The sequence below is a fragment of the Ascaphus truei genome, chromosome 2, assembly GCF_040206685.1.
Source record: "Ascaphus truei isolate aAscTru1 chromosome 2, aAscTru1.hap1, whole genome shotgun sequence".
NCBI classification, from domain to species: Eukaryota; Metazoa; Chordata; class Amphibia; order Anura; family Ascaphidae; genus Ascaphus; species Ascaphus truei.
This window is the reverse complement of record NC_134484.1, coordinates 114,961,916-114,981,215: the sequence shown is the minus strand read 5'-3', so window position 1 is coordinate 114,981,215 and position 19,300 is coordinate 114,961,916. Positions and strand designations below refer to the sequence as shown.

Below are 19,300 nucleotides of genomic sequence, written 5' to 3'. Positions count from 1 at the left end.
CCAGATTTATCAAAGAAAAGTAGCCCCATTGAGAATGACAGTTTTTTATTGCAATTTATTGTATCCGTTTTATAACTGAGTCTTTGATATGTAGACCGATAATGTTTTACCAATTATTATAATTTTTCAGTTACAGTGTGTATCAATGACTTAAGGCTGCAAAATGAGGACAAAGGTGTGATATTTTTCTTTAAATAATAAGATGCAATGTATTTGCTCCACTTTTTGCCCCAGATTTGGACCTGTGAAACTTTGATCTACAGTATAACCCCCCCAAAAATCTTAACATTTTCTAAAAGAGAGCAATGCAAGAATATTTAGGGAATGTAAAAAGGACCAGTTGTGAAATTGTTTTCTACAAAGGAGTGCATCCACTACAAAACATTAAATAATTGAAACTTTTATTGAAACTTTTAACTAGACAACCTACATAATCAGATGTAGTTCAGTGAAAAGCAGCAAAACAGAAACACCAAGTATAGCTCAAAGCATATAAGTTTCCCTAAACAAAAGCAAGAGTAGTTGTATTAAAATGTTTTACTGTATAATATTCCAATGCCAAACGCCAAACCTTAAACGCAGTAGTATTTGTTTTAAAATATGAATTATATATATATATATATATATATGTATAAAGCAGAAAATAACCGTGTTAGTCCAGTTGCAATAGTGCAGAATAAATGAGTACTTCAGTATTAGGTGATACCTTTTTTATTGGACTAACAATTTATGTCATAGGACAAGCTTTTGAGAGTTATCCTGAGGAGAACTCTCGAAAGCTTGTCCTATGACATAAATTGTTAGTCCAATAAAAAAGGTATCACCTAATACTGAAGAACTTATATGTATGTATGTATGTATGTATGTATGTATGTATGTATGTATGTATGTATATATATATATATATATATATATATATATATATATATATATGCATCTCATCCCAGCCTCTGTCTAAAAGCTGTGTTTAAAACAGCATGCATTGGCTTGAGGATTGGCTTGTGCAATACGAGCTTGAGACAAAAGGTGGCACTGAGTGCTCATTTGCATGTCATTTCCCAGAATCACTTGCTGCAGTGGAAGCGCTGTATGCTGGGTGACAATGGGGAAAGACAGGGTTGCAGACCTGTCTAAGACATGCAAATGAACATACAGTAATATTTACAGTTGCTTTATATATATATATATATATATATATATATATATATATATATATATATATATATATATATATATATATATATATATAATGTGTTTATGTAATGTCACTCCCTGTTTTTAACCAGACCGTAAAAAATGTAATATAGATACTGTACAATTCTAATGTTTTTAAACTGGACATCCATCACTTATTGTTATGATATTTATACTACCTGTCTTCAGGATACTGAAGTTGTTTATGAACCATGTTGTGATATTGATGAAGATAGGGAGTTGAGCTTTAGAAGAGACTTCAAAATATCCCTGTATCTCAGACCTATAGTACTATGGGGTCAACAATATGTACATTACGGTTATACTGATGAAGTTATCTGAGTTAATCCCAGTTCATTTGGATCCCCTCTTCCTTGAGGTGTGAAAGAAGTCATTTCCACTACTAGTCATACTGGTTTGTTAGTCCCATCAGCATCCCTTGTGTATGCAGGGTCTGGAACTGTGTTCCCAGCTCTGCTATTTCCTTGCCGATCCATTCTGAGCTTTGAAGGAAAGCAGAAATCTTTGAAGCATCTTTTGAAATTTTCATCCAAGAAAGCATATAAAATAGGATTGAGGCTGCTGTTAGTGTATCCCAAAGCAATGCAAAAATAATAAATGGAAATGACAGCAATATTTTGGGGTACATTCACTAGTGCCTCCACCAGCACAAAAATATGAATGGGGGTCCAGCACACAATAAATACTGCTACAACTACCAGTACCAGTCTTGTGATGCGACGGAGATTTCTGTCTTTTTCTCGAGATCCAGAAAGCAGTCGCACACTTTTTAATCGCAGGATCATCAATGTATAGCAAATAGTTATAATAAATACAGGAATTATGAAAGCAAAGATGAATACACAGATTTTCATCACAGTGTCCCAGTACCAATAGTGAGTTGGGAATTGAAGGGCACATTCTGTGGCACCTGGAAGAGGAGAAAAGAGAAATAAATATTAATGAGGTCATATACTCCTATACTGCTTATATTTGTAACTGTTAGGTATTTTAAGGATCATAGATACATCAAGTAGGATCACTTTTTAAGCATTGGTAGGTATGTGCATTTAAAATTCAAACTATGGGAACTTCAACTTTTTTTAAATTACCTTTTTAATTCAAGCAAATTCCAAATAAGGCTCTTCCTCGGATTATTTTTATTTTTAAATCTGAAGAACATTTCTATTTTTTGTACAAAAAACTTACAAACTTTTAAGAAAATGAAAAAGTTGAAAAGATTCCATATAAGAATCCTACTTATTATGATATTTTCCCATAATCCTTTACACACCCAAAACCAATCAAGTTCTAGGAAAACAAACCAAAACACCAGTGAAAGTGCCCTCCATTCTCATTTTTCCTTATGTGTAAGCCAAGACATTCCTGCTTTAACTCACATTCAGTGTTTATCAATTGGTTTGGACATAAGGACAACACAATACTCAGTATAACATGCATGTGCATTTATTTTGCAGGTCTACAGTATATTGCTAAGCAGATGCTAAATCGATAATGAAAGTAATGAGCAGAACACATACAGTAGATGCAAAAGACAGCTCATACTGTTCCTCTTCATTAAATCATGAATATAAAATGATTATTCAAACTAAGGCCCAGATTCACTAAAAGGAGAAAATAACATTACATTACCCCAAAACAGAAAAATCTTTTCCTGAGTTAACGCCCTAAGATAATTATATGCAAAAACAACAGCTGATCTTCAGCTAGTTACAGTAGCCTTAAAGTTATATTTTTCAGGATAGTGTTACGTTAACTTCAAATAACGAATCAGAACTATAACCAAAACCTCTTTTAAGAGGCATCCCTCATTTCCAAGGTATCCCCTCACTGCCTCCGGTGCAGCTGCACGGGTTAACTTCATATCCCTCTGTCCCATGCTGAGTCTGCCTTCTCTGAGACTTGGAATACAGTCATCGGGGGAGGGGTAAGCAGTCTGATCTGCTGTTAACCCTTCATCCCCTACAGCTGCACTAGAGGGATTCTCACCACCCCATGTCACCAACTCACTTCCCATGTTACCCACTACTATCCAGTGTCAGACACTTAATGCTATGTCACCCATTCCTCCATCATTAAACCTCCCAAATCACCCAATCTCCCCATGTCACTAACTCATTATTTCACTCACTTTTTATCCCCATATCACCCACTCTCTCTTACCCTCAGGTTACCCACAGACACTGATGTCACACTGTCACACTACCCCAATTCCACTCTACTCCCTCTCTATGTTACTCTCTATTCCGATGTCACCCACATTCCTACTGATGCAGCGGCCGCTATTCGAACGATTAACGCGGTATGTAGATCGGAATACCCATTCGATGGCTCGCAATTTGATATAATCGTGCTTAAACACGCGGTTTGATTATCGTTTTGTCCGGATTAGAAAATGGCATTTTAGCGTGTTCTGCAATACCGTCGAGAAACTCAAGTGGGCAATCGCGAGTTGTTGTCATCAAAATCCAATAGCAATTCAATGTCACGATTAACATGTTGGCTAAAATCGGCTGAGCTGCCTGCCACGCATGCGCAAATTCCATAAGCCTTTCTAAGCTAACACATTTCATTCATGTCTGCGATACTGTAGTCCAGTAGAATCAAATCATTAATAATAGACTTCACGCTTATTGTTTTCTACATTACTTTCCTTGGTTAAGGTGAACTGTTTATTAAAAAAAAATTCTAAATGCCTTTCCGACCAACCATTATACTTTATGTTTTGATATTTTACTGTACGAAGTGATTTTTATTTGAGGGGTGGGTGCCACGGGTCAGCACATTTTGCATGAGCTGGCCAGAAGATATTGTATGATTAAAGAAAAAACACGTGCTGTATTACAGTAACATGTTCGCAAATCCGGTCATCCTGTCAGGCACAAGGTCTTAGTCGGTTAAGTTCACGTGGGTTTGTTAGCAGTATCAACAACACAGCACCCTCCCCCCCCCCCACAGAGCCATTCAAGAAAATGTGGTGTGCTTTGCTTCAACTGCTAATAAGATTACCATGTTGGCTGAAAACGGCTGTGATGCCTGCCACGCATGCGCACCATAAGCCCTTCAAAGCTTCTTCTATTGTGCTGTGTCAAGTCATCTTGGAATTCACCGCTTATCAACAACACAACACCCCTCCCCCCAACGGCCTTCAAAGCTGCCCCCCCCCACACACACACACACACACTTTAGTAGTTGAATCAAATCATTAATAATTGTTCTTTAGAATTTTATTGGGTAATGAATCATACAAAAATGCAAAAATAAAAAAATACAATAATTCGTGTACAGGCTTGTCTTTTCCTTCGTTATGGTTGCATTTGATTCTGTATTGCTGTACTGTACAGTACTGAAAATAAAAACCAGAAATAATTGATTAAACAAATCAAATAATATATATTTTTGGGAGGGTCTGATGATTTTAACCCCCACACACACACATTCAGTGTGCGATATTGTTCTTTAGAATTTTATTTGGTAATGAATCATACAAAAATGTATGGATATTATGAGAATCAAACAGTACTGTTGCTTTTTAATTTATTTTTTTTTTTTGGTTATCGCCATGGCTTGCATAGCAAGTATGGATATTCTGAGATTCAAGTTTTACAAATGCAGTACCAGTATATATTTTTTGGGGTTATCACCATGGGCTTGCATACTGTAGCAATTATGGATATAATGAGAATCAAACAGTACTGTTGCTTTTTAATTCCACACTAGTCATGTACGTTCTTTCTGAGGTGGGTGGCATACTGTAGTACTGTGATTTTTATTTGGGGGTGTGGAGAGCAAAACATTATGATAACCTGTTGAGAATATGACTTTGAACTACTGTACAGCTTGGAACTTCATACAGCTATCACAGTTCGCACCCCCCCCCCCCCCGCACAAACACGGCTCAAGGATTTAAACCTCTTATCAACACCTCTGACAAACCATGCCACGCATGCGCAAGTGCAATAAGCTAAGCCCTTCTAACTTGCCTTTTCTTCAACACAACAATCCCCCCCGCTAGTAATAAGATTAACATGTTGTGTGAGATACAGGCCTAGCTAAGCAAGCCCTTCTAAAACTGCTATTGTACTGTAACAAAACAAGTCAACTTGAAGTTCAAAGCTTATCAACAACACAACAACAGAGCCCTCCAACAGAGCCATTAACGTAAATGAACTGATGCGTGATGATCATGAGCTGGGCAGAAGACATGTTGGATAATCCTTATTGCAGGAAAATAGTATTTTTCTACAACATTTTATTGCATTATTAACAGAAATGATTGATTAAACAATAAAAATATAATAATTTTTATAAAGCATTTTTTGTTTTTATATATATTTTTTCCCAAACTAATGTGAAGTGCAATGCTTTGTTTGTTGAACTGTTCATAAGAATTTCAGGTCTACAAGAGGGGTTTAAAAAATAGATTTTATTTTTTAATGCATAATATAGTACAAAAATACAATACAGTAGCTCTTGTCTTTCTCTTCATTATGGCATTGCGAGATGGGGAGAGATGGGGCTGCAGCTCTGAAAATACAGTATTTCAAAAGATTTTTTTTAAACAATTTTTTTTTTTTTTGGCAAACACGAATTTCTATACAGTAACTACTGAGAGAGGGTGGGAGAGGGGGGGTTTGTGTAAGATACAGGCTGGTTTGTACATGAACACCATACTATTATCTTACACATCCCCCCCTTCCTTGCTTGCGGCTGTTCTGAAAATGAAAAGAAACAATAAATGCAGACATGGTTATTTTTAAGGCCATACTTACCTGTATCATACTTACCTGTGCCTTATTACTTTCCCGAGGCCTGGCCATTACATTGCATAACAATAGGCAACACAGTCGCAATATGATCGATATATTTATTACATCTGGCTACGGTGAGTATATTGTTCCAGAAATTCAGTATCACCTTTTCCAATTCTTCCTTTTTGGACGGTTTCCACACTTTTCTGATATAATCCTTCAACTCAAGCCATACCATTTTGATGGGATTAAAATCTGGTGATCTGGAATACAGTAGGAGGGGAGAAAAAAGGTGAATTACGTAAGGAGATATATAGTAAACTATGTAAAACAATGAGAAAAGGTTACCCAACTTACTCCGCTGGCGTCTTAACCCAGTTGATACCGCTGGCAAGAATGTGAGCCGTCGACGCTGTGTGTTTCGGATCATTGTCCTGGAAGAACCGGTGACCAGATGGGAAATCATTATTTATGTATTCAACAACATGTGTAATTATGTGATCTTGGAAGAACGCTTTATTCATGATTCCTGGAAACAAGAAAAAAAAATAACATTAGGGTACAAAATACTGAATACAGTACAGCTGTCCAGTGCGTAAGGCCACAGCATGTGTATTTGTGCATTATTTTACCCTCAAAGATAATGATGCATCCTGGTCCTTGTCTAGAGATGGCACCCAAAACATGCATCTTCACTGGGTGCTTGGGACGCGGCTTCAGAGATAGGCGTCCTTTTTTGTAGAATCCAAAATGGGCAAACCTCTCAAGCGCTACAGTTGTCTCGTCTATAAAGATGACATATTTGCAAGTCTCGCCACTTTCAATCCATGCCCGCGCCTGGTCCACTCTTTTTATTTGGTTGGCTTCCCTTATCATAGGATACGCTCTGTAATGACAAGGAAAAATGTTAGAGCCACTAAATGCTGGACATACAGTACAGTATGATACTGTATTAGAGGGAGCCTAACATAAAAAAAGAGGGCATGGGTGACGTACTGTATCCTGTACTTACTTAAAACGCCCATATTTCCATCCCAATTTCCGTCTCATCAACCTGATACTGGTCTCTGATGCTTTTATTTTATGAGTAGCATCTAGTGCATTCTATACCCTTGTGGCACACGTCTCATCATTCGCGTCACTTATTTGGTCCACCAGAAGAGTGTTCACCCTAATGTGTAAAGAAAAACAGAACAATTTGTTACAGTAGGCAAATTAAGCATCCCAATAGCGCACAGATTTCTTATTGTCCGATGTTGCTGTGGCACTTATTGTACTGTGAGTACACTTTGGGCGCTACAGTATACAGTATGAATATATTAAATAAATATCCCCTCAAACTGCAGGATTATTAGTTCAAAGAAAACAGAATCTTTTGAAATGATTACACTATCACACCACCTCCTAAAGTACAGAAGACAGTACAGTATATTACTGTAGCGTTGACTTAAAAAGCTAGTGACTGATTGTAAGAATGGCAAAAATGTTATACTGTACAGTCAAAAGATACTGTAAAGATTAATAAAATATTGAACACAGGCATACAAGTACTGTACAGTTCAGTACAAGACGTTGGTAGAGTTATGGAGGACAATACAGTAAGTACTTACTCAGTAGTGACAGTCGGCTTTCTTTTGACGTTTTTTGCCTTCCCATGCGCATGATAACAAACAGTGCTTTTTGCTAAACGAGGCCCGAAGCCTCCACCAGCGGTGGATCTGTGCAATGCTCTGTCCATTCTGGTACATATCCTTTATTCTCAAGCTGAGATCTTTTGAAATCCTTTTCTTTGGCATCTTGCTGATAGAAAAAAATTGCAAGCACACACAGAGCAATTCGATGTGAATTCGATGTGTATTGAATGTGCATTGAATACACAAAATGGATGGTGTATTTATACTTTAATTTAATGTGCCTCAACGTTACTCGACAGGATTAGTACACAGTCCGCCCAATTTTAACACCTGCACCTCGCGTCCATGCCCGCGAATTTTTTTTAATAAAAGGTGAGACAAATTGCATAGACTCTCACACACTGATCTCTATCTGAACTTGCTCTTGTCCAGATACTGCATTGTGCATTCGTCCTCCTGTTTCCATGGATCGCCCCCGATTCTACGGACGCAATACCCAACTTGCTTCTGCCATGCCGGCCAAGTGAAAGGTGAAAGCAGTTTCCCAGCCAAAACCTAAGCGAAAACCAAAGCAGAATAAAGAAAATGTCCCGAAGGCTCCAAAAGGTTAAGACCCTTGGGCCTTATTTTGTAAAGAAGAAGATCGGCGCACTTAGCACTGTGCAAGTCAAGTGGAATCCCGATTCTCTCCTTGCACCCTCCAGCTCACCTGCTCCACAACCCATCCTCGAAGCTGCTGCTCTCCTGGCAACCCCCGGCCTACCTGCTCCACAACACCCGGCTCACCTGTCAACCCCCTGCTGACCTGCTCCACAACCCATCCTCGACGCTGCTGCTCTCCTGTCAACCCCCTGTCAACCGGCTCCACAACCCACCCTCAATGCTGCTGCTCTCCTGTCAACCCCCTGCCGACCAGATCCACAACCCATCCTCTACGCTGCTGCTCTCCTGTCAACCCCCTGCCAACCAGATCCACAACCCATCCTCTACGCTGCTGATCTCCTGGCAACCCCCGGCTCACCTGCTCCACAACCCATCTTTGAGGATGCTTTCCTGTCAACCCCTGTCTCACCTGCTCCACAACCCATCCTCGACGCTGCTGCTCTCCTGGCAACCCCCTGGTCACCTTCTCCACCACCCACCTACGCAGCTGTCTACAGCACAGAGCAAAAGGTTGATCTTTTTTTGAAGACCATGTTGAGTAATGGATATGCGCATGGAGAAAATGGAAAGTAACATGGAGAAGATGGCAAGTAACATGGAGAAGATGACAAGGAACATGGAGAAGGTGGAAAGGAAGATTGTGGGGATGTATTCTTTCCTGCGAGTTCCTGTCCCTGTCCCTGTACCAGTATGTCCGACGCAGGAGCAGGAGGGTGGCCAGCATGACGTGACCTTCACGCTTCCCTCACCAAGCACCCCACGCTCACCCCATCGATCAGAATACGTGTCCCTGTATGCCTTTGAGGACGAGGTGATAACCCCGGTAAGGCCACAACAGGAGGAAAGCATCCTCCCACACCGCCTACCATCGCCCGCTGCCAGAAGTACACCAGCACCCAGGCTTCCAACGATACCGGACATCATCTTGACCAACCTGACCCAGCACGACCGGGAGAAATACAAGACTGAATGTGCTGGTGTAGCCCAGAAATTTGCCCTAGCAATATTTAAACACCACGTCAGTTTTGAGATGTACAGCGGTTGGACCCACAGTGTAAATTATGAAGGAAATAAAAGAAAGAGAGCTCTGCCAGCAAATTTAAGAATGACCATTTTGAATGAAGTGGAACATTATTTCCGTGTTACCCCTACAGTTATGAGAGCTGTAGGAGACACTATAAATTGCCTGTTGAGGCATACAAGGGCTCGTGCTTGGAGTGTGAAGACAAAGAAAAAGCAGGCACCGTTGCTCAAGAAAAACAAAAAAATGTATAACTAAGTCAAGGAGAGCTTGGACCCTAAAAAAGTTATTTAATGGACACAGCAAACAAATACAGCTGCATTATGGGGTACAAGGGACCCCCACCAACGCGTTTCGAGCGTGAGCTCTTTATCAAGGTATAAGTCACCTTCATAAAGAGCTCACGCTGGAAATGCGTTGGTGGGGGTCCCTTGTACCCCATAATGCAGCTGTATTTGTTTGCTGGGTCCATTAAATAACTTTTTTAGGGTCCAAGCTCTCCTTGACTTATTTATACATTTTTTTGTTTTTCCTGAGCAACGGTGCCTGCTTTTTCTTTGTCTTCATGCTTATCCTTATCAGAAAAATCGGACGCACACCCCCATTTGGCGGAAGAAGATTCTGGGATAACACCTACTCCAAAAAGTGAGTCACTTATATCTCTGGCACAATTCCACTCTGATAATTTATGTTGGGACACTTTCAATAATAGTGTGGCCCCTTACTGCAGTGTTTGTGGGGGCCGTAGCCCACTATTCAGATGGTATGGAGAAGTGATTTATGGACTGTTTCCCATTTATTTGTATCGTTGGGGGTCATCATCTCAGGAACAATATATTTACTGAATTGAACATCAAGGGCCTCATGCAGAGAGCAGCGCTAACAGGGAAAGCGGCATGTTTTGGCGAATTCTGCCTTGAGAAAGGCAGATAATGGCAAGTTTTAAAAAAAGCGCCAATTTTTATTTATTTTTCTTGAAACTCGCAGCGCGGCTGGAGAGATCCTAATCTCTCCAGTGTTTAAAACGGTCGTATGCAGAGAGCCGCGAACGCCATCTAGTGGCTGTTCGCGCCCAAAAAATGGCGCGATTTTCAACATTTTTCCTCTCCACCATGAAGCTGGTGCTCCGCGGCCAGTGGAGAAAAAAAAAAAAAAAACGATTTCTTTCCCACTAGTTTCAACAGCGCTCATAGCGCTGGTTGAAACTCTCCATATGCAGAAAGGATTGTAAATGCAGTTTTATGCCCTTTCTGCATATGTAGAAAAAAACTCTCCAATAAAGCTAAATTTTATTCCCCTCTCCAATTCTAAATAGCGCTGCTCTCTGCATGAGGCCCCAAGTCTTATGACATTCATACTCAGAAGGTTTTTCTTAGAAGCACCACACATTTTCGTTTTTCTCGTGCTTGGAGTGGCACCCCTCTTGCTAACAACTTTTCCCAAACTCTACAGTAGTGCAAAAGTTTTTCATCCAAAAAAAAAAAAAAATAGCATTGTTTTATTGTTTAATGTGTTTAATCATTTTCTGTTTGTTTTTTATTGTTTTGAAATATTGATATTATCTAATCATTTATTTCTGTCAATCAGGCACAGGTAAGTATGTTACTGTATAGAAATTCGTTTGTGCAAAAAAAGGTGTTTTTAAATGTGTTTTTTTTTTAAATCAAACTAACCAGATCTGTTTATTTACAATATACAGGATTTTCAGCAGCTGCAGTGAAAAAAGGAAGGGAGGGGGGGGGGGGGTGTAAGATTACAGTACTGTGTTTACTGTAAGTACAAACTAGTCTGTATCTTACACAAACCCCCCTCTCCCACCCTCTCTCAGTGTTCCAGAACAGTAACTGTAAAGAAATCCTGTTGGGGGGAAACAAATGTGTGGGTTTTTTTTTTTCCAAATCTTTTGAAATGTTGTTATTGTTTAATCATTATTACCAGTAATTACCAGTACTTGTTTCTTTCTACCGTATTTTCAGAGCTGCAGCCCCCTCTCTCGCCTCCATCTCGCAATGCCATAACATAGAGAAAGACCACAGCAACTGTTTCTTTGTATTACTGTATGCATAAAAAAAGAAAAGTATTTTTTGACCGACCACCTATTGCGGACCTGAAATTCTTATGAACAGTTCAACAAAGCATCACACTTCACATACAGTACAGTACAGTACGGAAAGAAACGGCATTTCTTTTAACGGTTAATTAAAAAAAATGTCCAAATGAGACATACAGTACTGTACAGTACCAGTAAAAGAAAACAGTATTTATTTGTTGCACAAGTAGAAAGCATTCAATAAAAATTAATACATACAGTATGGAATAAAAGATATACATTTTTATATTTGGTGTTTATAAGAAAAGCTGTGCAATGCAACGTACTGTAAAACAGTAGTGGTGATGACAGTACTGTACAATGTAAAAAAAAGAATTTAATATTAGAACAGCAGCATACAGTACTGTACAGTATAAGGTTTTCTATAAAGCTCACAATTGTTCTATAGATAGATACAAATGGCACTGTCACTAAATGTTTGCCCACTTGGCAAACAATGCGAAAGCAACTTTTAAAATAAGCGATATTAGAGGTCCATCCAAATCCCTTCTTTAGTCTTTTTGCGCTGGATGTTACAGTTTAGTTTCTGGGAAAAAAACAAAAAAATATGCTATTATTATTGGTATTGCGCACGCGTCAAGTCGCTTCATTGGGAATTAAAGCAGCCTTTCAACCGTTGTGGACGATGAGAACAAACTTCTGATTGGCTCTGACTCTTGAGCCCCACCCTCTCCCTACATATGTAAGCTGCAGCAGCGTCACGTACTTCATCGGCCAATCAAATCATTCTTCAAAGTGCACTCAACAGAGAAACATCCCCTCAGCTCGCAAACAGTAAAGTACTGTATTGTATTGATGCACATAAGTACATTAGTACTAGTACAGTAATGTACTGTAAAATACATACAGTACTACTGTATTGTTTTAAAAATTATTTTGTTTTTGACACACGGCAGCTTGAACTGCAGCTAAAAACTTAAGACTATCAGGTACATTATACTGTAGTACAGTGTATTACATTTCTGTATACTGTACCTTCTTTATAAGCTTTGCCAAACGGGTGGTGATGACTCACTGTGACTCCTCAAGTCTGCATTATAGTTGACAGGTGACAGCTGGCCTGCTACACTTGTAGTTGAAAGCTGATGATGCTGGAAAACATTTTGGTACTGGTACTGGTACATGCAAGCTTGCTTGTACCTGTACGCGAAATCATGCCCAGGCTGGAAATTTTCCAGGTATTCTGGCGGGGAAAGGTACAAAGGATTGCCGTTCACAAGGTTATCACTGACGGTGCTGGTGGTGCTGTTGCCGGCACATTGCTGGATTGGGATTGACGAATCTTGTATGGGTTAAAAACCCACCTTTCTTCTTTTGAGATTGCAATGATCAAACATACTGTGAAATTCTGGCATGACAACCCAATACCCGCAAATCTCTCCGGCAGGAGGGGCAATACAAAAAAAACACTGATCGTTACGTAAGGTTTTTCTTATCGCACGCTTCCACCCATGAACATCAGGTGAAAACTTGTAAAAATCGTAGTTCGATATTAAATATTCATATATTTCAGATACAGTCGCCATCGTTTCTGCTGCAGCATTAATCGCTGAATATATTAAAAACGCATAACTACAGTCAGGTTTTTTTATACGTCTGTGGTGTAGCCATAATGTCCACTCAGCAATTGTGCGGGGAAAGAATGTTAAAAAAAAGGCACACATTGAGTATTTTAATGCTTTTTATTAAGAACGCCTAATTTGAAAACGTCTTCGAAAAAACAAGGGCCACTGTAAGTATGTACACCAGTATCTGTTTTAAACACCTGCACCCTTACAAAGTATCAAAGCAATGTACTGTACACATTCAATTCAATCCAATTAATTAATTGCATTCATTTCTGCCACTTGGCGGATACGCAAAGAATAGCACCCAAATTATAATTCATTAACTCTGCCACATGGGGGATACGAGAAGAAATGCATCCAAAGAAACAATAAACCATTAAATTAAACAGATCTACCGCGTCCGGTTGCCCGGTGCCAGATTGCACGAACGTGGCATGAATAGTGATAAAATGAGAAAATAACGAATGGAATACAGCAGTCAACACGAAAACTTATTCGAGGCGCGTTCGAATAACGGCCGCTGCATCAGTATGTTACTTTCTACCATGTCACTGACTCAGTAGGCTGGAACGGAGGATATGTGTACCTTCCAGCACTCAACCAGTTAACCTGCCTGCACCTGCAGCCTAATTAAGCAGGATTCCTGAAAGACTGCAGGTTCAAAAGATGCAGGAAGCTGTGAGACTGAGAGCCAGAACAAAAAAGCCAGAGCCAGTGAGAAAGACTGACCGTTTTTCTCTCAGAGAAGTAGGGAGGCAGAAGGGGCTCCCCAGCTACCAGAAGCTTGTTGAAGAAGCTGGTTAAAGAGTGAGAGACACTGCTGAGAGAGCCGTGCTGAAGCAGTGTAAAGAAGCTGGCAGAGAGTGAGAGACACTGCTGAGAGAGCCAGTGAGAGAGATTGACCGTTTTTCCCTCAGAGAAGGAGGGAGGCAGAAGGGGCTCCCCAGCTACCAGAAGCTTGTTGAAGAAGCTGGTAAAGAGTGAGAGACACTGCTGAGAGAGCCGTTCTGAAGCAGTGTAAAGAAGCTGGCAGAGAGTGAGAGACACTGCTGAGAGAGCCTTGCTGAAGCAGGGACATCTTCACCAGATGGACTAAGATACGCAAAACCCTTTCTATTGTATGCAAAGACTGTACTGTTACTTTATTGCCTATGCCAGGGCATGTTTTGGGCTGACAACCGGCTTAGCTGGTGGCCCTGATAGTAAGGGCCTGAAGAAGTCAGTTAGCTCCCTGACAGGGATAGGTATTTATTTATACTTTTTATTTTGGTTTGGTTTCCATAAAGGGACGGTGGGCCTGTGAATACGTTACTTAACCCCTATAAATAAACCCCACGTAAATAGAATTACTGTGTTTCCGGCCTTTTTTATGATAAAAGAGACCTCAACGTGATGTGGTTGTCACAATATATATATATCTATATAGATATATATATAAACAGTTATAAAGACAGCGCTCCTTTTTTCAGCACACCCAAATTGCTACCACTCCGGTGACGTGTGCCAAAATGTTGCACCAAATATCAATATTGAATAAGATGTTTACATGAACCAACTAGTGCCTGCCTATACTAATTGAATTATAATATATATAAAAACCATAAATTTAACAAAATGTAATTGAATAAATGTGCAAAAATATATATATAAAAAAAAAAAAAAATTAAATAATCTGTTGAACATAAAAAATAGCATAAAAATACAAAAATTGAACTAAAAATAGATTGATACTTAAGTCCAAATGAAGTCCATGAGTGAATAAAACAAAGGTCCAGGCAGCTTCTTCTTGGGCTCACCAAGTTCCCATAGTACCTATTAGAAAAAGAAAAGAGAAAAAGCGCCCGATCCTTGTGTAAAATCAGATGAACATTTTAATAAATCATGGACAAGACAATTGCACACTTACAATTTGTCTGATTAAAATAAGCATTTTATGGGACCTGCCCATGCACCAAACGAAGACTCCACAGTCACCTCCGCTCTGTAATCTCACGATCAATTCGAGAACCAGTAATTGAGAACGCCGTTTTATCCAAGGTGTATATACAACAACCATCCGTCAGGAGCTTCTCAGCAGCGTGCGTCCGCCATTACTCCCACACATGTGGTGCTGGATACCGGAAGGACTTTCCTTGTATTTCCTTGGTCTCTCTCTGGTGCCGAAGGCAGGTCAGCCACCGTAGTTGCAATGCAAACCGTCCCAACCTAACCTATCTAACCTTATCATTAGACAGGCGGATAAAGGAGGGGGCATAGTTCTGCAGGACAGAACAGATTACCTGTCAGAGGCCTTTAGACTCTTAGGTGACAATACCTCATATATCATTTTGGGGCAAGACCCTATGGAAAGCTTTCAAAAAGAGTATAAAGATCTTCTTACTCAGGCTCTAAATATAAATGTCATTAACAAGTCAGAATTTGGTTTTCTTTACATACGGTTTCCAAGAACACCCATTTTTTACCACATTCCCAAGATACATAAACACATTTCCAACCCTCCTGGAAGACCCATTGTCTCAGGGGTGGAGTCGATGACATCCAGCGTGTCCCAATACGTGGATTATTTCTTACAACCTTTAGTCACACGATTGAAATCGTATCTAAGGGACACGTTGCATGTCCTCGACTCCATCTCTGGGATTACTTGGAAACCCACATACATCTGGGCAACATGTGATATTACATCTTTGTATACTTGTATTAAACATAACAAAGGTTTAGATGCAGTAAAACATTTTCTTAATTTGGACACAAATCTAGGCAACACACAATCCTTATTTATTTTACAGGCCATTGCATTCATACTAGAACACAATTATTTTTTATTTGAAGACACTTATTATTTGCAGATCTGTGGAACGGCCATGGGCACGAGATTTGCCCCCAGTTATGCGAACCTCTACATGGGTTTGTGGCAGGAACTACATGTGTGGGGTGATGCGGATCTGGGGGCGAGTCTTGTGTACTATGGCCGTTACATAGATGACATCATCCTAATATGGGATGGTGATCAGGAACTCCTGGAACACAAACTACAGGCATTTAACAACAATGACATGGATCTGAAGTTTACATATAATGTCAATAAGAACACGATTGTGTTTCTGGACTTAGAACTGGAGGCTCATTTGAATGGAGAAATTATCACCAAAACACACTTCAAGACAGTGGCCACCAATAGCTATCTACACAACAATAGCAACCATTACAAAAGATGGTTGGCCAATATCCCCAGGGGTCAATTTCTCAGAATTAGAAGGAATTGTTCTTCACGTTCTGAATTTTTGGCCCAGGGGGAAATATTGGTTGAAAGATTTCTGGCCAAGGGTTATGACAAACACATCATATATGAGACATTTCGACAGGTAGGTCTCCTGGAACGTAAATCTTTATTGTCCAAATCAAATAAGGTTGGAAGGACCAATGATGATTTTGGGGCTAATTCTGTCAAGTCACCACTTTTCATTACAACATTCAATAACTCAGTGAAAGGCATCTCAACAATTCTCAACAAACACTGGAGTATATTGTTAAGGGACCCAATAATTGGAAATAAATTACCAACTAAAGTTCCCATTATATACAAAAAAGCCAGAAACCTGAAAACCATTCTGGCACCCAGTCGCCTTAAACAGATTAGGGATCCTTCTTTGTCAAAACCGACAACAAATGGCAATTTTGTTTGTGGTAGAAATAGATGTATAACATGCAAACATATGTGCAAAACCAACCAAGTCACATCCTTTTTTAACAAATCTGTACACACAATTAAGAGCCATATGGATTGTCTATCCTCATTCATGATCTATGTCATTACATGCAAATGCGGACTCCAATACGTGGGGAGAACCACAAGGTTTAAGCACAAGATTTCTAGAACATAGAAGAAACATTCTACATGGTATTACCACTCACAACCTATCTAGACATTTCTTGGAAATACACAACAAGGACCCATCATCACTGACTGTCATGTGCTTAGAACATATCCCTCTAGCAATATTAAGTGGCGATAGGGTCAAAAAACTGAACCTAAGGGAGACCTTCTGGATTTACATGTTAGAAACATTGAGTCCAGGGGGTCTAAACGACTGTTTTGACATAAGCACTATAGTGTAATTTATATTCCACTTCCATTGACAGGATCTCAGAGGTCTGGGTTGAGCATGTACAGCATGCTCCCTCTGGGGTCCTAGTTGGTGTAACTGTGGGACCTTTGGTCAGCACTGCATCACAAACACACAATAATTATTTTTGACACAAACACAATTATTTTTTATTCAAAATAAGTCACTATGTAATAATCACGTTTAGAATGTAAGTTCACTTACTAATGTATTAACCATGTTTACACGATACAATATAAAACACTAAATTTATTTTTATTCAAATACTAGTTAGTTCATTCCACTTGGATTGCTGCCTTTTGGCTTGCTAGTAATTCTTCTTCTTTCTCTTAAGCAAAATAGAGCTTCGCTTCCTTTTCCCTATTACTCAATGTATATTAGTCAAACACAGACGTTTATAAACACATACTCATCCCTTATACAATTATTATACTTAGAATCAGTATCAATATTAGTCGTCACACTGATATATTTATACAATATGTTTTGGGGTGGTCATAATTCAGGTCCCCCTTTCCCCTTATGCTAGATTAATTTTTACCCCACCATATCTATAGGGATCCTTTTTTTTTTTCTCTACAAGGTTATAGATAAAATCAATTAGGAACGATTGTAACTTGATCAATCAGGACTCCAAATACCCAAAATTGGGCTACATTTGATATATAAACCTACAGCCATATAGAAATTTTTGGCTTGTCTCTTGCTATCATTAATCACTGTTTCATCTCTTCTTTCCAGTTCACATATAGAGAGACACATTAAATGATTCTATCTTTTTCAAGCTTAAGTATGTATTTATTCATTTTTTAATAATTATTATATAATGTACAATTTATGGTTTTCTAGATGTTAGCACGGTATTTAGATCTATTATATATATATTTAAAGACATTATATTTATATTATTAGTTATAGGTAGGGTATGCATATAATATGTGATAATGAATTTGTTTATGTTCAAAAGAAGACTGACATATGTAAAAAGTAATATGTTTTGAATATTATTATCATCATTATTTATTCATCATTTAATCTAATTATATTTTGTATATATTCTTTTTTCTTTATTTTTAGTACACAAATGTTGGAACAAGTTCTATTCTATGTTTATATCCTGTTCATGGTAGTATGTAATTTGCATACAAATTGGCTAATTACTTTATCAGCAGCAGTATCCTCGTTTGCTGTTATTAAATGCACTAACGTTTTAAAATTCTGTTGAGTTTAAATGTATTAGAGTTCTTAATATATTGCACCAGATATCAATTTGATTTAATGACACCTATAGTATTAAACACATCTGTGAGTCATATAATGCTTATTTACGTGAGGGACTATTTAACATCAGATAGCCCCTTTGGTGTCCATCCCCTGATGAAATCCGCAAAGGCGGAAGAAACGCGTAAAAGGGACGGTTTGCATTGCAACTACGGTGGCTGACCTGCCTTCGGCACCAGAGAGAGACCAAGGAAATACAAGGAAAGTCCTTCCGGGATCCAGCACCACATGTGTGGGAGTACTGGCAGACGCACGCTGCTGAGAAGCTCCTGACGGATGGTTGTTGTATATACACCTTGGATAAAACGGCGTTCTCAATTACTGGGTCTCGAATTGATCGTGAGATTACAGAGCGGAGGTGACTGTGGAGTCTTCGTTTGGTGCATGGGCAGGTCCCATAAAATGCTTATTTTAATCAGACAAATTGTAAGTGTGCAATTGTCTTGTCCATGATTTATTAAAATGTTCATCTGATTTTACACAAGGATCGGGCGCTTTTTCTCTTTTCTTTTTCTAATAGATATATATATATATATATATATATATATATATATATATATATATATATATATATATATATATATATATATATATATATATAGATATACATACATACAGTACAGGCATACCCCGCTTTAAGGACACTCACTTTAAGTACACTCGCGAGTAAGTACATGTTACGCCGATGCTCGCCACAAACCGGGACCGGACCGCGGGGCTGAGGTGGGGTTATATAATCACCGACCTGAGTCCACGCAGACTGATCCGGAGTGCGCAGTTCGTAGTCGTACATCGCAGGGTCAGGATCAGAAGGCAGCATCGTCGTTATGGAAGCAGGAGTTCGGCAACAGGTAGTCAGGATTTCCCCGCTTCAGCTTAGGAGCGTGAGCGCGGGGGTGGCTTCTGCGCGAGGTACGGCCTCGGCCCATG

General features: G+C 39.1%; 1 protein-coding gene across 1 annotated transcript in view; it reads right to left on the bottom strand.

Annotated features, from left to right (window-relative positions):
• Positions 1-1,258: 1,258 nt before the first annotated feature.
• Positions 1,259-19,300, bottom strand: part of OPRK1 (opioid receptor kappa 1) — a 108,199-nt gene continuing 90,157 nt past the window's right edge. Inside the window, exon 4 of the mRNA XM_075584385.1 lies at positions 1,259-2,125. Within this exon, the coding sequence (XP_075440500.1) occupies positions 1,602-2,125 (524 nt within the window). The 3' untranslated portion in view covers positions 1,259-1,601. The remainder of the gene's footprint in view (positions 2,126-19,300) is intronic.